Source organism: Pan paniscus, chromosome 9 (genome assembly GCF_029289425.2).
Source record: "Pan paniscus chromosome 9, NHGRI_mPanPan1-v2.0_pri, whole genome shotgun sequence".
In the NCBI taxonomy this organism is placed as follows: domain Eukaryota; kingdom Metazoa; phylum Chordata; class Mammalia; order Primates; family Hominidae; genus Pan; species Pan paniscus.
In genome coordinates, this window is record NC_073258.2 from 37,692,835 (window position 1) to 37,716,110 (window position 23,276).

Consider the following 23,276-nt stretch of genomic DNA (forward strand, 5'->3'; position numbering starts at 1 on the left):
GTGCCAGCCCTCATGGAGATTAATTCTGGGTTAGAAGATAGATAATAAGCAAGGAGACTAAAAAACAAGGTAATTTTAGAGTGCTGAGTGCCATGAATCAAATTAACCAGGTAAGAGCATAAAAAGTGACTAAGGTGTTAAGTTTCTGACACAATGTGGTCAAAGAAGCCCCCTCTGAGGATGTGCTAGCTGGGCAGAGGTTTAAATGATGCAGTAGAGCCAGCCTTGTGAAGGTCATGGGGCAGAGTGGTCCAGGCAGGGGAATCTGTAAGTGCAAAGGCCCTGGAGCAATGATGAGGTTGACATGTTCGAGAAACTGAAAGAAAGCCAGGTATGCTGCAAGTGGTGAATGAACGGGAGAGTGATAGGATCTGAGGCCAGTGAGGGCAGCCTGCGATAGATCTTGTGTGGTAAGGAATCTAGATTTTATTCCAAGTCTATAGGAAGCCACTGAAAGGTTTCAACAAGGGGATAATGCTGGATTCAGATTTTAAAGGCTCCCTGCAGCCACTCTGCAGAGAGGAGATGGCAGAGCTGGTAGGAGTGGAAGCCAGGAAGCCAGTTAGGAGGGCATGACAGAATCTCAGTGGGAGATGGGTGTGGCTTGAAGCAGAATGGTGACAGTGGTGACAGAGAGCTGTGGATGGACTATTTTTCAAGTAGGAAAATAGACTTTGTGGTGGTCTGGTGGTAGGTGATGGAAAAGGGGCATCAGGGACACCTGCTGGGCTTTGGGGCTGAACATTGTGCCTATGTTTCCAAGTATTTCCATCATTATTACTGTCCCTGGCCAGGTGCTCCAGACTTAACTAAAGGAAAAGAAATCCACACATTTCCATGCCTCCCTAAGGCCTTTTCCTGGGCAGCTAATATGCTTCTCAGTCCTCCACTGTTTTGCTATTTTAGAATGTCCTTTTGCATCTTGGATTTTGGAGAAGCTCCTCAGAGGCCCAGAGGGGACCATTTGTCTTGGTCCCTGAGCTGCTGAAATATTAACATGCAGCATTTAACACCTACCTTTATCATCCCTGAAGACCCAGCCTTGAGCTCAATGGGCAGAACAGTGTGGTTCATCGCTTGTTCCTTGAGCCAGGCTTCCTCTAGGGATTAATGAGATTCATTCCCAACCCCAGGTCCTCAGGGAGTGGAAACACAAGCTGTCATGAGCTAGTTTTGAAGAGGAAGATTGAGAAGGGGACCTGTTTTGCTGGATTTTTCTAATTCAGGGTACTATATTGCCCCTCCTGGAGGACATTGAGACATTCAAGGAGCCAGGTAGCATGTGGTAACCTCTGTGTCCATTTAGCCACCCAGAAAATACTTAGTGAAAGCCTGTGCCCTAGAGGATTAGGGATTTTAAATCCGTTCACTGTCACCACAGGGTTAAAATGAGAAGAGCTAAGTGGACAATGACCCTAGCCATTCTAGGGGTGAGTGAGGAAAGGGGGAGGTGTTTTTCATTAGAGAGAAGATACACTGCAATCAGAAAGCAGTTCTTTCAGCATTTATTCATGCAACAAGCATTTATCATGCAACTATAGTGTGCCATGAACTGTTCCAGCACTATGATGCAGTCATGAACGGTTCTCACAAAACAGGACCCTCGTGTAGCATTTATCAATAGTTACAATAAAACAGGGTCTATACTTTGGACTGTGGCATAAACGACATTTGCGAGGGCCCTAAAGCTCCATAAAAAGAAATTACTCATCTTCCACACAGGTGAGAGAATTAGTTTATTTGTTGTGGGATGTTTGCTTTTTTCTGAAAGCCTCAATTAAAGGAGCTGTGACAAGCATCAGCCCCAATCTAAAGTATAATTCTTTGAAAATTAGGCCTGTGCCTTTTATTTCTTCACATCCCTCCCATAGGAACCAGCCCAGTCCTGAGTAAGTAGGAAACACTGTTTAAGATTTGCGGATGGGTAGATTGCTCTCAGTATTTTGCTTTGTTGATGTTATCCTTGGGTCAAAATCATCTGAGCCCCACGGTTCTAAGGCGGTGATGACAAGCATTTAGTTGGCTGCAGTTTCAGCCAGGCCTTATCCCAGAGAATCAGAGTGGTAAAGAGAAAGGCTCCAATATACAAAGGCTCCAGAGGATCCCAGTGACCAAGAGCCTTCCATCCCATTGCTGTATCCTTATAACCTCAGACTCCTGACTTCTGGCCCCAGCTCCTTACCTTAGTTGGATGACAAACCCAGGTTTAGCATGAACGGTCCATTCGCAGTGAGCATTTAGGGGATAGCTTTCCAACAAAATCTGACCCTTTGGGGCTCGCAGAACCTGGCCACATCCTAAGAAAAGAAGAAAAGATTGGGACATAAAAATGGAGGTCAATAGGAAAGAGACTAGAGAAGGTCTCAACGAGACTTTGAGCACATGCCACACCCCTGAGAACAGGATGAATAGGGAAAAGGAAGAAGGAAATTAATGTTTCTCAAGCAGCTGGCAATGTGCCAGGCAATTTACATAGATTAATTCATTTAATCCACCCAACAGCTTGGGAAGGGAAGTGGTGTCCTCACAATTTTCCAGCTTGGAAAACAGATAGATGATCAGAGAGTTAAATAAATAACTTGTCTAGCCACTAAGTGACAGAGCAAAGACTCAAACCTAACTGTGTTTGAATGTAAAGTTCGAGCCACCCTATCATCCCTCCTCTCCAGGCCTGACAAATGCCAGCCTGCTGCCCCTACCTTAAAAGGCTCAGAAAGTAGACCCTCCCCACAGCTCTACTCACTTTCCTCCACCATCCAGGCAGGAAATCAAGGCATTAATTTATTCTATGAGTAGTTATGTAATAAATGCCTCTTTAATGCATGACAGTGGAAAGGAGAGTTGATTTCCAACCAGTTGGACTGGATTGATGATTTTCTCATTCTTTTCTTGCTCCCAACCCCTTTTGTTCAAATAAAGTCCTATCAAGATCACCAATAAAACTAAATGTATAAAAAAGGGGCTCCTGGTTAAAGCAGAAGTAGGGGCCCAAAACCCTCCACCCCGATCCTTACCTAGTCTGCTGAGTTACCTCCAAGGAATCCCTAAGATTTGAAAACCACTGTATTGAATAGTCTTTAAATTAGATCATGTTTTCTAGTGTTAAGATAAGCACAGGTATAGAAAATGCACGGTATTTTTGTACCCAAAAGTTTGGGGAAAATGTCTTGAAGTGGTTCTATGGAAAAATTATTTGGATCGTGAAATAAATGATATTCTCTACCTGGGGGTTGCACACTATGATCCTTGGGCCAAATACAGCCCACTGCCTCCTTTTGAAAATAAGGTTTTATTGGAACACAGTGACACCCATTCATTTATGTATTACCTGTGGCTGTTTTTGGACTATCATAGCAGAGTTAAGTAATTATAGCAAGAGACAGTAGGCCCCATAAAAATGAAAATACTTACTATCCAGCTATTCACATAAAAAGTTTACCTTCCCTATTTCTATACAGAAATCCAGATTGCCTTCTTAAACTTGGATGCATAGTTATATTCAATAACTCCCCAAAAGTACAAAATTTCATAACTAAAAATAAAAATATTACTAGTGTATACTGCACCATGGCAAGATGACAGTAGTAATATTTCTAGTGTTAGGAAAAGAGCGCAAACTCCACTTTTGACAAAGCTATGAGGTCTGAGGCTTCTTACTTTTGTGAAAACTACTGCTAGGTCATACAATCTATCTCTTCACTAAGATCTTTATTGCTGCTGCCCTGTGCCAATAATGGGAAGCATCATCCACCAGTTTCCACTTGGGGCTCCTGTCTAGCCCCAGCCTCCATCATCTCTCTCTGTAATCTCATCTCCTCCTTGATCTCCTGGTAATACAGTTTGGCTGTGTCCCCACCCAAATCTCATCTTTGTAGTTCCCATAATCCCCACATGTCATAGGAGGGACCTGGTGGGATGTAGTTTAATCCTGGGAAAGGTTACTTTCATGCTGTTCTTGTGATAGTGAGTGAGTTTTCATGAGATCTGATGGTTTTATAAGGGGTTTTCCACCTTCGCTTGGCACTTCTCTCTTCTGCTGCCATGTGAAGAAGGACGCGTTTGCTTCCCCTTCTGCCATGATTGTAAGATCCCTGAGACCTCCCCAGCCACACGGAACTGTGAGTCAATTAAACCTCTTTCCTTTATAAATTACCCAGTCTCAGATATTTCTACATAGCAGAGTGAAAACAAATACACCCGCCATTCACCCTTGTTCCCCAACATACTATTGTCCACCTAGCATCCAAAGCCACCTTTTAAATAAATTAATCAGATCACATTATCTTCTTGATTCAAGCCCTCCAAAGGTTCTCCACTGTGCAGACACCTTCCTATGTTATTTGCAGCTCTGCCTTGCTGGCTGCCTAAACCCACACTCCTCCCAATCTCACATACCACTCATCTGCTTGTCCCCACTGCCCTAGACACAGTCTGCTTTCTGTGCCCAACTCCGGCCCTTGTACTTGCTGTTTCCTAAACCTAGAAGGCTCATCTTCTTCTGCATCTCTTTCCTGTAAGAATTAAGCTTATATGATTGCACCACTGCACTCCAGCCTAGGTGACAGAGCAAGACTTCATCTAAAAACATAGAATAATAAAAATAATAAGTTCGACTGCCACTTCTTCAAAGAGGCCTTCCTTGCTATCCAGCTAAAACAGGCCCTCCCAATTCTATGGTCAATATTATTACTCTGCTTTGTTTCCTTCATAATACACATGCCTATTTGAAATTATCTCGCTTACTTGCTTACTCCCTTTGATAGAGCTGGGATCTTTTCTAGCTTGTACACCTAGAATGGTACCTGGCATATAACAGGTGATCACTGCATATTTGTTGAATAAAAGGATGTTGATATTATCATTTGCATTTTCTCATTTAGTCTTCATAAAAAAACACAGAGAACAACATTCATCTCCCCATTTTCTAGATGTGGAACACTAAAGATGGAGAAGTTAAGTGATTTCCCTAAACTCAGATGCCAGGAAGTTAGAAGACTGTAAATCGTTATCCTAATGGTAAAGCAGTGGTTAAGAATAGAGACTGCAGAATCTGACTGCCCTTGGTTTGAAACTCAGCTTTATTTTCCCTAGCTATGCAGCCTTGGGCAAGTTACTTCCTTTGTCAGAACCTCAGTCAACTTGAATCAAATGTGAATAAAAGTGGCAGCTACTGTATATGGTTTTGTGAAGCTTAAATCGTGCATGGCAAACTCTTAGCAGGAAAATTAGTAAATGTTAGCTGTTTGTGTCGAGTGGCAGAGCAGAGATATGACCTTGGAGCTGTCTAGTATCAACGCTGAGTCTTTGCTGATATGTTAAACTGTCTTAGGGGCATTCTGACCCAGTCCTCTCCCACTCCATTTTGAAACGGCAGAATTTTTCCACCCCTAAGAGAGATACATGGAATTTTTGCCCGCTCCCTTTTTGAAATGCACGTTCCTTCTCTGCACACCTCACACTCCTCATCGCCCCCATCTACCCATCTGCTGCTGGGCTACGGAAGTGATATGCAGGGTGTGAGAGACAACAAAAGAAGCCTTCCTGCACAGCCCCCGTCCCTCAGGGACTGGCAGCTTCCCAGCCTGTAAGGTGTTAAATCCCAGCTCCCTCAGCAAACCTCCTGCTGGGGATCCCAAGTTAGAACCAGCAGCAAATCCTGCCAGCCTGCTCCCAGTTTCTTCTCTCCATATGGAAGCTGGAAGCAGCCAGCTGTGCCTCAGGCCCCTCCCCAAATCCAAGGGAAGACGGTGCTCATCCCCATTTAGGCTTCCTTGGCACATCCATTTGGGTTTTGGCCAGCTCCAGGGTCTCTTGCAGTCTCTGGAGGGCTCAGTCCCCATCCTCACCCAGATGCCCGATCCCTGGCCATGTGAAATGCTGGACCACCTGTTCCTGTAGGCTCAGGGGCTGTCCTTCAGAAGCAGCCAGGATTCTAAACACATGCAACATCTCCATTCTTCTTAATGAGGTTCCTTTCACTCTGAAGGGGAGGGCAGAGTTGGCCCCAAGATGGGGAACAACTTCCAAACAACCAGAGACAAAGGGGCCACTTCTTGGAAATGTGTTTGGAAGAAGGAATATTAGGGAAACAGCAAGAGGAGGAGGGAGCTGCGCTCCCTCCCCACATCAAGGAATGCCTTCAATTCCCTCTCCACTCTTGCCTCTACTTGGAGAGCTGGCGAGGCTGGGTGCAGGGGCAGCCTGACTACACCTCTCTGTCCAGGGCAGAACAGTGAACACAGCTGAGTGTCCCTGCCAAGGAAGTATCGTTGGCCAACCTAGCAGGTGGTCCTGAGTCTGAAAGACCAGAGCAGGCAAAGAGCCTGGAAGATGTGCTCAGATTCCTTAACAATGTCTTACTGCAGGAGAAGAGGGGTATAGGTGTGTGGGTGTGTGTGTGTGTGTGTCTGTGTGTGTGTAGTGATATCTGTCAGTGAAGCTGGACTGTGCCCTGAGCTCTCAAATCCTGGCCTCATTGCCAATCTTTCCCCATGGCTACGTGCCCAAACAGGAGGGGCGGCTGGATAGACCCTGCTTCTACAGAACTAAAAGGAAATCTTTATTAATTTCTAGACCAGTAAGACAGTTGGAAAAGGCTCTCAACAAAAATGAACACCCTTAGCCTCAGACAAAAGTCTTCTTATCTTCAGCATTTGGTGCAGGGGAGGGGATTGTGGGAGAGACACACACACTTCTAAGAAGTGGTTGGGTTTTGTTTTTCTTTACTGTTTCCTCTTAGAAAGAAAAGGAGGACTTAAAAAATTTCAGAGAGAGGCATTTGCATTTTCTTTCCTCCTTCAAAGATGACACAGTCTGTGATGCCAGCCGGGGTCCGAATCTTAGTTCGGCCACTTACCAGTTGTGTGACTCTAAAAAAGGCCACTATATTTTCTGAGCCAAGGTCTCTCATTTGGAAATGAGAATATTTGTACCTACAACAACGTGTTTTTCTCACTTGTCTTTGGGATTAAATGAGATATTGTATGTAAAGCACTTAGCACAGCACCTGGTACATAAAAATGCACAATAAGTGGCAACAAATATTGTTATTTTTCTCGAGTCTTGTCTGGATCTGAGGCACTGATTGTTTTGGTCCAGGAATCACAGGGGACAGCTCAGGTTCTGACCCACTGCTCCAGGGCTCATGAGAGCCTCATCTCTTCACTGGCTAGAACCCTAAACCCAACAGGTTTAGCATCCCAGACAGTGATAGCAGAGCCAAGGCTTAGAGGATGAAGACCCTAAGGGCTCTCACATCAAGAGATGGTTTCGTGGAGAGGATAAAAGAAGGGGCTCTGCGGCTGGCTTCTGAATTTTCATCTTGGCTCTGCCACTTACAAGTTGTATGACAGCAGAAAAGTTATTTATCCCTCTGTGCCTGAGTGTCTTCATCTGTCACATGGCTGTGACAAGGGTTGCAATGGGGATTAAATGAGTCAGTACAGGAAGGTACTCCGAATGATGCCTGGTTCATAGTAAGTACTAAGTGTTGGCTTTTATCAGGGGCTCAGGTGTTCATCAGGAACAATGACAAGTCCTCAGCTCAGCCTGTGAGTTGACCTATAACCCCAATCCACCTGACTCTATGATTGTTCATTGAATTGTCTGCCTCCCCCATGACGCAGTTCCACGAGAGCAGGAATATCATCTGTCCTGTTTATACCTCTGCGTCCATCAAGTCAGTGCTCAATTACCATAACTACTAACTGAATGAATAGTTAGACCAAAAAACCAATTCAAACTTATTTCTGTCCAAACAAACCATTTTTAAAGCCCCTCCCCACCACCCCATGTCAAATGGCCTGTCCATTCAGTTGAAAAAATGGTTGTTCAGAAAGAATAGCATCTACCACTTTGCTGCAGAAAGTCTTTCTTCACCCAAAGTTGCCAGGGTTATCACAAAACACTCACATGGAAATAGCCCTGCTAATACAACTCAATGGACAGGGTCTGGCTAGGGTAGCACAAAGAGTTAAGACTGCTAAATACTTTCAGTCTCTTTTCCCTGTGCTTCAGTTTGGTTGATTTCTATTGAACTGTCTTTAAGTTCCCTGATCTTTTCTTCTATTTTGACCAATAGGCCGTTAATCCCCTCCAATGAATTTTTGTTTTATTTCAGATAATGCATTTTTCAGTTCTAGGATTTCCAGTTGGTTTCTTTTTTATTGTATTTTTCAGTGCTAGGGTTTCCATTTTGTTCTTTTAAATACTTTTCAAATCTCTCCTGAATTTCTTTTTCTTTTTTTATTATTTTACTTTAAATTCCAGGATGCATTTGCAGAACATGCAGGTTTGTTACATAGGAATACACGTGCCATGGTGGTTTGCTGCACCTATCTACCCATCATCTAGGTTTTAAGCCCTATATGCATTAGATATTTGTTCCGATATTCTCCCTCCCCTCACTCCCCAGGCCCTGACAGGCTCTGGTGTGTGTTGTTTCCCTCCCTATGTCCATGTATTCTCATTGTTCAGCTCCCACTTATGAGTGAGAACATGTGGTGGTTGGTTTTCTGTTCCTGTGTTAGTTTGCTGAGGATGATGGCTTCTAGCTTCATCCAGGTCCCTGCAAAGGACATGATCTCATTCCTTTTTATGGCTACATAGTATTTCATGGTATATTATATACCACATTTTCTTTATCCAGTCTATCATTGATGGGCATTTGGGTTGCTTCCATGTCTTTGCTATTGTAAATAGTGCTGTAACAAACATACATGTGCATATGTCTCTATAGTAGAAAGATTCATATTCCTTTGGGTATACACCCAGTAATGGAACTGCTGGGTCAAATGGTATTTCTGGTTCAGATCCTTGAGGAATCACCACACTGTCTTTCACAATGGTTGAACTAATTTACATTCCCACCAACAGTTTAAAAGCTATCCTATTTCTCCACAGCCTCACCAGCATCTATCATTTCTTGACTTTTTAATAATCACCATTCTGACTGGCATGAGATAGTATCTCATTGTGTTTTTAATTTGCATTTCTCTAATAATCAGTGACGTTAAGCTTTTTTTCATATGTTTGTTGGCTGCATAAATGTCTTCTTGTTTTGTTTGTTTGTTTGTTTGTTTTGAGACAGATTCTTGCTCCGTTGCCCAGGCTGGAGTGCAGTGGCATGACCTCGGCTCACTGCAACCTCCACCTCCCAGGTTCAAACAATTTTCCTGCCTCAGCCTCCCAAGTAGCTGGGAGTACAGAAGCATGCCACCACACCCAGCTAATTTCTGTGTTTTTAGTAGAGACAGGGTTTCACCATGTTGGCCAGGCTGGTGACAAACTCCTGATCTCAAGTGATCCATCGCCTCGGCCTCCCAAAGTGCTGGTATTACAGGCATGAGCCACCTTGCCTGGCCATAAATGTCTTCTTTTGGGAAGTGTCTGTTCATATCTGTTGCCCACTTTTTGATGGGGTTGTTTGTTTTTTTCTTGTAAATTTGTTTAACTTCCTTGTAGATTCTGGATATTAGACTTTTGTCAGATGGGTAGATTACAAAAATTTTCTCCAATTCTGTAGGTTGCTTATTTGTTCTGATGATAGTTTCTTTTGCTGGCAGAAGCTTTTTAGTCTAATTAGGTCCCATTTGTCAATTTTAGCTTTTGATGCAATTGCTTTTGGCATTTTCGTCATTAAGTCTTTGCCCATGCCTATGTCCTGAATGGTGTTGCCTATGTTTTATTCTAGGGTTTTTATAGTTTTAGGCTTTATATTTAAGTATTTAATCCATCTTGAGTTAATTTTTGTATAAGGTGTAAGGAAGAGGTCCAGTTTGAGTTTTCTGCATATGGCTAGCCAGTTTTCCCAGCACCATTTATTAAACAGGGAATCCTTTCCTCATTGCTTGTTTTTGTCAGGTTTGTTGATGATCAGATGGTTGTAGATGTGTGGTGTTTTTTCTGAGGTCTCTGTTCTGTTCCGTTGGTCTATATGTCTGTTTTGGCACCAGTACCATGCTATTTTGATTACTGTAGCCTTGTAATATAGTTTGAAGTCAGGTAGTATGATGCCTCCAGCTTTGTTCTTTTTGCTTAAGATTGTTTTGGCTATATGAGTTCTTTTTTGGTTCCATATGGCATTTAAAGTAATTTTTTTCTAATTCTGTGAAGAATGTCAATGGTAGTTTGATGGGAATAACACTGAATTTATAAGTACTTTGGGCAGTATGGCCATTTTCACAATATTGATTCTTCCTATCCATGAGGATGGAATGTTTTTCCATGTGTTTGTGTCCTCTCTCATTTCCTTGAGCAGTGGTTTGTAGTTCTCTTGAAGAGGTAGTTAATGTCCCTTGTTATCTGTATTCCTAGGTGTTTTGTTCTCTTTGTAGCAATTGTGAATGGGAGTTCATTCATGACTTGGCTCTCTGCTTGTCTATTGTTGATGTATAGGAATGTTTGTGATCTTTGCTCATTGATTTGGTGAATTTTTCATGTCTTCATCCATTATAGTAATCTTTTCCTGTCAATCTTTTAGTGCATTTATTTTAAAGTTATGTAAAAGTTTCTTGTTTGAAAATTTCCATTTCATCACCCATGCTCTATTTCTTTTGACTGGTTGTTCTCTTGAATGTAGATCTTATTTCCTTGCTTGTTCACAACAAGAGATCTATTGTTTCCTTTGATTGGAAACGCCCTCTCCTCTATTAGGCTGGTGGGAGAACTGATCAGGGATGAATCAGTTTGACCCAATCAAGGCTTAAGCTGATTTGGGGCAGGACTGAAGCTATAATCTCACCAGAAGAGCCTTGAAATTCAAACCCCATAAACCTAAGGAAATCTCTCTTTGATTTTCATCTCCTCCTTCCCCCAGCTTCCTGCACTCCTGTGACTACAAGACTGGGAAGCTGTGAGCCCATGAGACTGTGAGACTTTGAGACCACAAGCTTATAAAGCTGCAAGGTGACAACATCCCAAGATCTCCTGCTTCGTAGCCTCATTCCAGCCTCTGCTTGCACAGCCAAATTCCATTTAATAAAATACTTGGTGGAGAGGATTGTCTTTGCCTTGGAGTCTCTTCTAGATTTAAGTTCAACTGGTCAGCCCATAGATTCAAAAGTTTTCCTGTCTTCTCCTCCTCCTTCTCTGGTAGGCCCCTTCCTGCACTTGCCCTGCCCCCAACCGCAGCAGCTGCCTTCAAGTATGAAGCATCCCGAATCTCTTGCTCATCCTGGAAGAATTCACCCCTCTGGAGTTTAAATTCTTTTAGATTTCATATTATGGTTTTAATGAAAACTGTTATTTTCTTTGGTTTAATCTAGTGATTTCTTACTGTTTGAGCAGGAGGGAAGGTCTTTCACATCCTTCTATACCTTCACCAGAAGCTGAACTATGATTGATGAGTTCTTTAACAACATAAAATCCTCTGCAAAGATTTAAACATGAATTCTCTGTGGTCAAAGAGCTTCAGCACATAAAATATAAAATACTATTTGCCATACAATACTTTGTCTGGTGAAGACTACCTCCTTGTGCCCAGTGTGTATTCTCTAACCTTAAAGGCTTCTCTTTTATTATCTTTCTTCTCTGGCCCTATATTGATTTCTTCCCCTGCCACCCAAAACAACAACTAACAAATAGAGCTCATTTCATGGCTCTGGATTATAAGAATAGCATCCACCATTTATTGAGCACTTACTATATACCAGACTCTATCCACCATTTATTGAGCACTTAGTATATACCAGACTCCATATTAAGGGATTTATAGACAGTTCTTCACTTAATCTCCACAAAAACTCTCAAGGCCACTATGAGGATCCCAATTTTGTAAATGAGGAAACTGAGATTCACAAAGATTGGGTAACCTTGCCCAAAGCCAGGAAAGAAACAGAGATTCAAATCCAAGCCCAGGCTGCTAACTGCCACCTAATACCATCCCCAGTTTGAATCGACCTGGGCATTGTTCTTTTTCTGGGAGCATCAGGACACAAAAGGCTGGAGCGAGATGAGGCAGCTTTCAGTAACTCCACCCTAGGCGATTCCACAGCTCCCCTGGAGGGCAGCCCCAAAAGTCAGTAACACACAGCTTTGTAAGCCTTCTCCCCACTCCCCTTAAGTTTGCTCTTAATCATTCCTGCTTATGGCTCAGGAATCGGCCTGCACAAATCCTCTTCCTCTCTGATAACTCGCCCTACAAACATTTTTGGGCATGGCTTATGGCCAGTTCCTCTGTTTCTCTGCCTCTGTCCAAAATATGACTAAGAAGATAAATGTATTAAGGACCTATAATCTCTCCCCATAAATCCTCTCATCTGGGTTGCTTTCCTAACCTCCTTAGATGCCCAGTATCCTTCAGGGACTGAAAGGCTGGGATCACTGCCATGCCAGCTAGAAGTGTGGCATTCTGGGTCGCTCTTGGGTCCTCCTGCTGCTCATCTTTTTTGATGGCCAAGGAACTCAGCCTAGGGCCAAGCTAAACCAACACCAGTCCAGTGGTCAGCAGTGGAAGTCAGCAGAGTGGTTCCACTTCAGAACGCAACTTTTGAGTTTAAGAAACCCTAAGAGGAAGCCTTGGTTTCGACTTTGGATATCAGCACCTCTAATAGCCAGCACCCAAATCGCAGTTCCTAAATACAATTTCCCACTATAAGAAACCAGGATGCAGGGAGAAATAGCTTGTTTCAAGACCTGGGCATAGAAAATCAAGGTGAACTTAAAACATTTGAGGGTCAGGGGTAGAATGCAAGTAAGTGCTCAAGGAGAAATGAGGTGCAGCCTGCTTAACGGGCCAAATCTGAAACAATCTAAGCATCAAAAGAAAAATTATGATAACACTATGAAACAGAAAAAAATTAAAATTCATGAGTCTTATAGTGCAGAAAAAGAGAGAGAGAGCCAGATGTTGGAGAATGATAAAAAGTGGCAAATCCTGGAAAGGAGCATATGGATGTATACTATTCTTTCAACTCTCTGTAGAATTGAAGGTTTTACATTAAAGAGTGGAGAAAGGTAGAAAGAACAGCTCTTTTTTTAATGGCGATAAAGTGCCAGTAGCTCTTAGTCTGGATATTCTGAGATTACTAAACCAATCTTTCCTGGGCAGAAAGATGTGAATAAGTTCTCTCCTGGGCTCAATAGCCTCAGGCCGTTTGCCCATCCTCCTGGATAATACAACCTGCCAAGGGTTATGCATGAATCAATTCCATAATGAATTTTAAGGTTGTCATTAGTTAGGTTAGTAATATAAACATTGTCAAGGACAGTGAGCAAATAAAGGTGCTACTGCATCTGTTCAGTGCCAGATGCTCTCTAACCCACATATAAAACAGCTCTGATCCTTCTGGCACTTGCCCGCCACTCCTCCCTCCTTCTAAGGCTCTGTATGGTACTCAGGAAAAAAAATGCCCAGGCTCTTCAGAGACACTCAGAAGGAAGCGCCTTCAGGATAACGTTGTCTGAAAGGATCGCTTGGGCGCCATCTAGTGGGAAAATGCTTGCACTGCCATGGGGCTCCGGCGCTGTGTCCCAGCCATATGTAGGCGACCCTTAACGTAGGCAGGCAGCATAGTGCTCAGCACCAGGCAGGCATTCAACAAAGAGTGAAATGAATTACTTCTTCCTATGAATTCCCTACACATTTATTTAGTGCCAGTATGAGGTGAGGGTGATAAGAACCTAATAACATCATATTGATGTCTTCTTATGGTCAAGCACTGTTTTCACAGATGGATTGTAAACTCATTGCAGAATCATTGTGTTCCCTGGTGACCAGCCCAGTGCTCCATAAGAAATGCTCCATCAGTGCTCATGGCAGTGGTAACATACACTGTGTGGAATGAGGCTCTCAGAACAAGCATAACGTAATTGAACAAGCAAAACTGAACCAACACAGATCGGATAGAATCTGACCATTAGTTTGTTTTTTTAATTTCATAGCATTGACCACACTCTATTTTTTTAACTTTAAAAAAAAAATCTCCTCTCTAAAGCGCAAGCTCTAAGATGTCAGAGACCATGCCCGTCTGGCTTATCATTGTACATCCAGCACCTAGAAGCATCCATTCAAGAAATATCTTTTGACTGGATGGGTAGATTAATGCATGAAGGTGTGAGCTCTCTGTTCTGCCTGCCTAGGTGATAGACTGGTTGCTCTGAGCCAGTTCTGCTGTCCTTGAGAAAGCCTGGACCCTCAAATGGACACAATCACCAGCCCAATCAATGAGGCTCCATAAACAGCGTCTTACACCAAGGTGCAACCCAAGATTTGACCAGTAGGTGCTATTTAAAAAGACACATGCTCAGGATTTCTGAATATTAATATTTTCTGTTTCATAACGTTTGGGTGACTGCTATCCTTGTTTTGTTACCATTTGCTGTATTGACTTCTTGCATGCAAATATTCTTTCCTTCCTGTCCCCTGCACCCTGAACAAACCCCCTTACTCACATGGAGTGACTGAAGTATTGTTTAGAAATATTTATCCACCCCTCTTCCTTTGGGATGGCATATACTTCCCTACTTCACTCATTGGGAACTTAGCCATGTGACTTCTTTTGGCCAGTGGAATATGGGTGAGTGTGATGTGCGCAGAGGCCTTATGTGCACCTGTGTGTTTGGCTTGACCTCTTGTGCTTCTGCGACCCACCCTGAGAAGAGCATCCCCTGATGGTTGCTGTCCCTTCTGCCTAAGCCCTGCAGCCTGGAGCACAACCAGCCCAGGTCAGCCCAGTTGAAATCAGTGGAATGCCTGCCAACTCACAGACCCATGAGAAAGAACAAACATTTGTCCTTTGAGATTGTTAGTTACCCAGAAAAAAAAAAAAAAAACTGAACACTTTATCACCACCATCCCTGAAAGCTTCAACTTAGAAACTCTACTCTCTGACCATAATACCCATTCCACCTATGTGTTCCATTACTTCATTACCACCAAGCCTGCTTTTCCACTTAAGACCTCCTGTCCCTATTGCCCCTCTACCAGGCTCTTCTGATTTCATGTCCTTCCCAGCTGGGATCCTTGGTCAGTCATGTCTCAGCTTATTCTTGGATCAACAAAACAACGGGTTTTACTCCCTTCTGCTGCTGCACTTCCAGAGAGCATCAGCCAACGTCCTAACTGACTGCATCACCTCCCTAGGAACTCTGGCTTCGACTGGGTCCTCCGTCTCGCTTGGATATGCTTTAAGCTTAACACCAGCTGGTGCCTTTTCTTGTTCCTCAAGTGGCTGCCCCAAACCTTTGGTACTTTCAAGCCCCAACCTCACTTCTACTCATTCTCAGCAGAGATTTCACTCCCTACTTCCCAGAGAAAACAGGGGAACTCACCAGCAGGAGGCAGACTAGGACTGTGGTTAAGAAAAAGAGTAAGGGGTCTGGAATCATCCTGGGCTTTACCCCAAAGTGTACGGCCTCAGGCAAGTTACTTCACAGCTCTGAGCCTCAGTTTCATTATCTATAAAATGGGAGTATGTATTTTCATAGGGTGATTGTACAGATAAAACAAGACATGGCACATAAAGTGCTCAGCACAGTTCCTACCATATAATTACTAACAAACAAGATATGCTACCTATAAATAATTCTTTTCCTCCTGTCTCAGCCTAGGACAGAAAAGGAAGCTCCCTCTCCTTTAACTCTCACTTTTGTTCTTGATCTCATAGGAAGTTCTTCTCCTTCAGGATAACATGGTCTTAACTTCTTCAGTTAGTCTTACTCTAATATGTAATATTTTTAATCTCTCCTACTGACACTTTACTCACATTAGCTTAAAACCTGATTAACCCTTTCCCATCTTTTTTTTTTTTTTTTTGAGAGAGAGACAGAGATGAGGTCTTGCTCTGTTGCTTAGGCTGGAAGGCAGTGGTGCAATCATAGCTCACTGCAGCTTCAAAATCGTTGGCTGCAGAAGCGATTCTCCCTCCTCAGTCTCTTGAGTAGCCAGAACTACAGGCATGCACCACCATGCCTGATTGAATTTTTTTAATATTGTGTAGAGACAGAATCTTGTTTTGTTGATCAGTCTGGCCTTGAACTCTTGTCCTCAAGTAACCTGACTGCCTCATCCTCCCAAAGTGCTGGGGTTACAGGTATGAGCCACTGCACCCGGCCTTTCCCATCTTAATTGGTATTTTTCCACAGCTGTTTATTTACTCATATAAACTATCACCTTAATTCTCCCCTTCCTTGCTTGATTAAGCTTATTTAAAAGAAAGTTGTCTGTATTCTTTTTGTCCATTTTTCACACTTCAAATCTTGCCTTTTTTTTTTTTTTTTTTTTTTTTTTTTTTTTTTGGAAACTGTCTCACTCTGCCCAGGCTAGAGTGGCAGTGGCATAGCTAATTTTGTATTGTTTGTAGAGACAGGGTTTTGCCATGTTGCTCAGGCTGGTCTCGAACTTCTGGGCTCAAGTAATCCACTACCTTGGCCTCCCAAAGTGCTGGGCTTTCAGGCATGAGCCACTGCACCCTGCCAAATTTTATATGAAACTGCTATTGCTCAGGTCACCAATCGCATGCTAGCCATCAAACACAAAAACCTCTTTACTGCCTTCATCCTATGTGACCTTTCTGCCTTCGAAACACTGCCCCCAGCTTCCAGAACCCTACTCCTTCCTGGTTCTCCTCCTATCTCTCTATCTTTTCCCATCTCCTTCCTGGTTTTCTCTTCCTTTCCTTTTACATCTGTTGGTATTTCCTCTGCCCATGGTGCTCTGTTCACCTCATGCTTCCATCTATAACAGCCATAGGCATATCTCAAGTCTCCAAAATTCTCTTGAGCTCCAGGCACTTATTTCCTACTGTCTGCAGGGTCTCTTATAGATATCCAGATTCCAACTTATCTCACTGGAACTCACCTTCTTTCCCCCACCAAACCTCTTCCCTTTTATTACTCACTTAACAGCATCAACTTCTAGACAGTTAATCAAACTAAGAATTTGAAAGGCAAACTCTTGAGATTCCTTACCCCAACCTTCAGTGAGTCTTGAGTCCTGTCACTCCTTCCTTTAGGCTCTTCTCACTCTAGTCTCCCTTCTTCATCCCCTGAAGCACTGCAATCGCACTCCTAATGGCTACCTTTGGATATGGTCTTCCTCCACTCCAGCGGAGTTATGCTACAGGAGTTATCTGTCAAATGGTACTCCCCGGATTAAACCATCCATCATCTCAGAACCATGTCTAAGCTCTGAGCCCTGGAACACTATGCCCTTCATAGTCAGGGCTTGCCACCCCAAGACCATCACCTTGCTCTAATCATACCTCATGTCACATGCTTCCTTGAACACACCTTGCATTTTCACACCCTGACCATACTATCCCTCTCCCTGAAATATCTTCCTGCTCTGCCAACTGAAGAGCAAAGGCATAGCTCAACCTTCACTTCCTGTCTGAAACTTTACCTCCCTCTCCCTGTCATTAACTGTTCTGTTAGCTAGTTCTCAGAGCACTTGGTCCATCCTCTACTTCACCACTCTTCCTTGGTTCCCCACTGCACTTGCAATAGCATCTAAATTCCTTACCTAGCTTATACCTACCTACAAGTCTGTATTAATCTGTTCCCACACTGCTAAGAAAGACATAGCTGAGACTGGGTAATTTGTAAAGGGAAGAGGTTTAATGGACTTACAATTCCACATGCTGGGAAGGCCTTGCAATCATGGCAGAAGGCAAGGGAGAAGCAAAGGCACATCTTACACGGCAGCAGGCAAGAGAGCTTATGCAGGGGAACTCCTGTTTATAAAACCATCAGATCTCCTGAGACTTATTCACTACCATGAGAACAGTATGGAGGAAACTACCCCTATGATTCAATTATCTCCACCTTGCCCCACCCTTGACACATGGAGATTATTACAATTCAAGCTGAGATTTGGGTGGGGACACAGCCAAACCATATCAAAGGCGTGATCACACTCCTGCCTACCACTCCAACCCCATCAAATCCCCCTTTCCCTCTCATGTGCACAGAGAAAGAGCACTCTTCCATATGACCCAAAGCAGGGAAAAACCCAAAGTGATCTTACATAATCCAAAGGTCAATGTGAAATCTAAAGCTGTGCACTACAGCTCTAATTACAACTATCTCAAACTATTATTGAAAGTAGTTTTGTCAGGCATGGTGGCATGTGCCTGCAGTCCCCGTCACTTGAGAGGTTGAATCAGGAGGATTGCTTGAGCACAGGAATTTGAGGCCAGCCTGGGCAACATAGTAGGACCCCATCTCGGAAGAAAGGAAAATAAATGAAAGGAAGAAGAGTAGTTTTATTTCTGAATCACCTAACAATTCAGTAATTAAGGGGCATATAGGATAACAGTGACATATTTATTGCATTAATTGAGCTTTTACTATTGTCAGAGCACTAAGTGCTTCACACACATTATCTCATTTAATCCTCAAATCAACCTTATGAAGTTGGTAGCATTATTCTCCTTTTTTATAAAAGGACACTGATATTAGCAAGGTTAGATGACTTGTCCAAGGTCATACTGGCAGTGACAGACAAAATCATTATTTAAACCTAGGTCTGTTTCATTCTAGAGCTTGTATTCTGCTCATTATGCAATACAGTCTCCATAAATCAGCTGCCAAAGAAGACCAGGGTTAAATCTTGCAGCTAACCTACCTGGAACATAATCTGCCAGGTACTGAATTAAATTTACGAGAAACCACCTAAAATGGCATCGAAGTTTTAAATCAGCAACGAAGACCAACACTTAAAAAGTATCTGTATTATGGATAACTGAACTCCCCAGTTCACCTGGAAGTGCCAACAAGCCCCTTCTCCTCCTGGTATAGTTGAGTTTCTCAGCTGCAGACCATATACTCATCCTTAGCCACAGAGTCTTGAAACTGATGGTATTTCAGTACAGATTTTATCAGTCAAAGATACCAACCACACTCCATCCTCCCTCTCTGTAAACTGGAAATATCATTCATAGGAGTAAAATTAGACTGCAAGACCATTCTAACTGCTTCTGATTCAAGTTGGAAGCATATGGAATAAGTTAGTGAAATAAAAGCAATTTGTACATTGCTTGAGATACAGACTCTCAGAGGGACATTCATCATTCAGTGCACTGTCGGGGGGAATCTTGGACAGAACGAGAGATTAGATTTCCTCTCCATTTTCAAAGAACTGTTGAAACTCACAGAACTCTAATAAAAACTAAGTAATTCTTTCAGATCAAGCAGATCCCAGAAAGAATCTCTTTCCTCGGACAAAAGGCATGCTAGCAATTTGCTGTGGGTTGCAGGAATTTAATTCAGGATTCAAGAAATTTACCAACAGAAATTCATATGTACAGTGCACTACAGACAACATTTCTGAAGACTTATTCACTGTTTGCTGACCAAGGCTACCATGCAATTGCTTCTGGAATGCATAGAGCAGAAAGCCTTGGCCTCACTTAGGAAGAGGAGATTGAAGAGTAGACATAAACCTCCTGTGGCCAAGAATTCAAACAAATGTTCACAATCCACGCCTTGCAGATGGAAATCCATCTTTGTTTTTATAGTTTTACCTAGAAAGCCCTCTGGCTGCAGGCTTTCCAAAACTCAGATTCCAAGGAGATAAATTTTGGTCCATTGTAAGCTGAGACTTTAAGACAGTGTGCACTAGAGATGGAGCTAGGTCAAGGTCTACTTACGCATGCAGTCTCCTCCGTACCAGCCTGCTCGGCACTCTGCACAGTAGAACCCCTTCACATAGAAGTCATCCAAGGTACCCCCCCATGAGCCATTTCGGCAGCTCTTGCAGTTTTCAAAGATGGTACAACCTGAAACATTCCCAAGAAGAGGAGTGTTAGGCCAAAGCACCTGCGAGTTCTGATCAGCTGCATGGGAGCACAACTGCACCTTCTCAGGGCCCTGTCTCAGCTAAGAGCATCTGGGCCTAGAAAGGTGTCAGAGCCCAGAGGAAGAACCTCTCATCTCAAGGAAACTGCTAGAGGCACCAGAATTCAGACTGGGGAGTTTAGAAGGGTGGTCTCAACGACTATCCCAGGTAGTGGCTGCTGTTTTAAAGTAACATGAAATTGCCTGCAGGAAACAGAAGAATCTATCAATATAGAGTCTTTTGTATAAATGTTATGTGTTTATTGTGGAATTTTTGGAAAATTTAGACCAGTAAAAAGAATTAAATAAAAAATATCTAAAACCCCATCACCCAGGCTATTGCTAACAGTCTTTCTCTGCCTATATACACATACATGTTTTAAATTAGACTTATATTACTTATGGTACATTGTTTTTGTAACTTACTTTTGAATTTCATAATAGACAGTAAATATCTTCCTGCCATATACTTCCGTAATGAAAGCATGCCATTGGAAACAACTCTCCTGTCTAACAATAGGCTCACCGTGGAATGTGTCGGGCTCCCCACAACCAGCAGGCCACACCAGAGGGGTCTGTGTGATTCCCCAACAAGGACCAGTTTAAAAACATGGCCTCTTGAGAGAGTGGGGGGTCGTGAGAAAAAGTACAAATGATTCAATCCTACTTAACAAAATAGAGAACTAAGTTCTGGCTCTGCCATTGTGCAGCTGTGTGTCCTTGGGCAAATTGTTTAAGCTTTCAGTGACTCAGTGTCCTCATTTGTCAAACTGGGTGATATGATTTGGATCTGTGTCCCCACCCAAAGAAGCCAGAGCATCAGACTTGACTCCGTTCTTCCTTTCCCTCACCTATCCCACCCGATAGATCCCAACATGTGGTCAATTCCATTCTCAGATCCCAAATCCCTCTACCTCTCACCATCCATAGAGCTTCTACCTTTATTAAGGTCCCCATTATTTCTCTCCTGCCTCTAGTCATGCGTGTCCTCCAATCCTTTCCCCATACTACAGCTAAAGAGAAAAATCTGCTTTCCCTTCTTTACTAAAAGATTTCCAATGTTATCAAAATATCTTCAGTATATAGCCTAAACTTTGAAGCACAGTTTGCAAAGCACTTCAGGATCTGGCTCTTGTTCCTCCCTTCAGATTGCTCTCTCTTAATCTTTTCTCATTCATTAATTCCCTCTCACTCTCCCTCTCCTTCTCCCTCCCTCTCTCCATCTATCCAGGTCTCTCATCACATACACATTTCTCCTGCCGGACTGTGCTAGTTGCATCTCCCAAAACCCATGCTTCCTCTTGCCACAGGACCTTCGCACATGTTATCCTCTGTGGCTTGACTTCTCCTCCCCATCCCCCTCACCTTGTTTAGTCTGCTTCTCCCATCAGCATGTTCACCACCTTCTCTAGTAAGTCTTCACTGACTTTCCTCCCACCTGCCCCCATTCCCATCCATGTTGCCATAGTACCCCATGCTTCTCTATCATAGCACTTACTACACTGTATGGTAGCTGCCTGTTCTCCATATCCCCCCAGGCTATAAGCTCTGGGAATGCTGGAAGTGTGTCTTTTGTTTTATCATTGTATTCCCAGTACCCCACATGGTACATAAAGCTGCTCAGTCAGCTTGTTAAATGAATGAGTCAATGAATTCAAAGTTTCACAAGTTTAACACTGAAAAGAGTACTGACTCCTTTTATTCCTGTGCCTTTAGTTAGAATGGGCTGAATTGTGTCACTTTTCATAATCATGGCACCACAGCCTCCTGATGGCTGCCTGCTAGAATTCAGGCGTTCAGCCTGTTCCTGTTCATTACCTCCAACAACATGAAGGCAACCTGAAGTCTCCCATTCCACACTCACCTGGGTGGATCAGGCAGGAGTCACACTCATTCTCCTCATTCCTGCAGCAAGGGATGGTATAACCCACGACTTCCTTCTTTCCAGGGCAGACGCACTCAATCTGATCATATTCACAGCACTCCCGACACATGATATTCCACTCTGCTCCAGGGCAGGCTTCATTAATGACTGTGTACTCTGAAATGGAAAACCAGCAGGTGAGGCTAGGTCCTGGCAGGGAGTGGTAAGACTCTTTGTTTGTTTGTTTGTTTGTTTGTTTGTTTTGAGACGGAGTCTTGCTCTGTCGCCCAGGCTGGAGTGCAGTGGCGCGATCTCGGCTCACTGTAAGCTCTGCCTCCCGGGTTCAAGCTATTCTCCTGCCGCAGCCTCCCGAGTAGCTGGGACTACAGGCGCCCACCACTACGCCAGGCTAATTTTTTGTATTTTTAGTAGAGACCGGGTTTCACCGTGTTAGCCAGGATGGTCTCGAGTTCCTCACCTCGTGATCCACCAGCCTCCGCCTCCCAAAGTGCTGGGATTCCAGGCGTGAGCCACCGCACCCGGCCCAGGGAGTGGTAAGACTCTTAAGTACTCTACTGCTAAGAGGCAACCTTGCCCTATAAATGCATTGCCCTGCCCGAATGAGAAAGAAGACCCATGTGAATTCTTCCCAGGCCAATGTCTCCAAAGTAGGGAGACCTACCCCAAGGAATATTTAAAACCACGCATGGGAGCATAGATGAAGTTTGTTATAACTGCTATTCATTTTTATTTTTATCTTTAAAAAAAGAAATCAAGTTTCATCAATATATAATCTAGGTGGATTGACAATAGAACCTGTATATAATTTATAAACCAGCACACATCTCTTAGGTGTCTATGCTCATTTATATTTTTGTTAGAATACATCAGGCCACTGTTTACGACTACATAGGTTGTGCACTGCACAGATCCATAGTGAGCCATTAAACTGCATGACTACATACTGCAGCCCAGGCATGTGGCCATCAGAAAATTTGGAGACCAGTCTCCACACCAGGTCATTCAAGTGCAAGGCCAATTGCCAAGTAGAGACTATGTCATTTCTTCCAAACTTGGTCCCTCAGTTTTTCAGCGTGCCATTTTCATAGTACCTTCAAAGCGAAAACCAATAGAAAAGACAAAAAATACCTTAATTAGTATGTTTGGGAGAATTTCACTGTTTTACAATGGTGAACTCATTAGCCCAACTTCATTCAGGCGCCAAGTGCAACTGAGTGTTCTTTCTCATAAGAAAAAAAAAAAAATCCCTTTCTGGGCAGGGTTTTTTCCTTCTCATTTTCTTTTTTTATATATACCTTCAGTAAAGAGAAAAACCATCTGGCAAAACCTATAAGAGGAATCAGTCAGAGGCTGCCCAGAAGAAGTCAGGCTAAGAAATAGACCTTCTAGTTTTGATTTCCTCTTCTTTTTCCCCACTCTCTATTTCTAAAAATTTTGCACAAAGATGACAATTACAGCTGAAATGAATTGGATATTTGAGGAAGTGAATCCGGACAAGATCCCCACAAAACCTTCCCAAGAAACTCCAGGCAGGAATCACCAGCATGCTTCGTAGGCCCGCATAAATGAATTCTAACACCTGCAGTGGCTTCTAAACCCTTGAATTTCATAGTTT

The 23,276-nt window shown here is 43.2% G+C and overlaps 1 protein-coding gene across 2 annotated transcripts in view; it reads right to left on the reverse strand.

Moving 5' to 3' along the window:
• Window positions 1–23,276, reverse strand: part of PAMR1 (peptidase domain containing associated with muscle regeneration 1) — a 94,088-nt gene that overhangs the window by 40,537 nt on the left and 30,275 nt on the right. For both annotated transcript variants that reach the window (XM_003830365.6, XM_003830366.6), the window contains exons 2-4: window positions 21,641–21,817; window positions 19,590–19,718; window positions 2,183–2,297 (exon numbers count right to left, since the gene is read on the reverse strand). In XM_003830365.6, coding sequence (XP_003830413.1) covers window positions 2,183–2,297; window positions 19,590–19,718; window positions 21,641–21,817 — 421 coding nt within the window. The remainder of the gene's footprint in view (window positions 1–2,182; window positions 2,298–19,589; window positions 19,719–21,640; window positions 21,818–23,276) is intronic.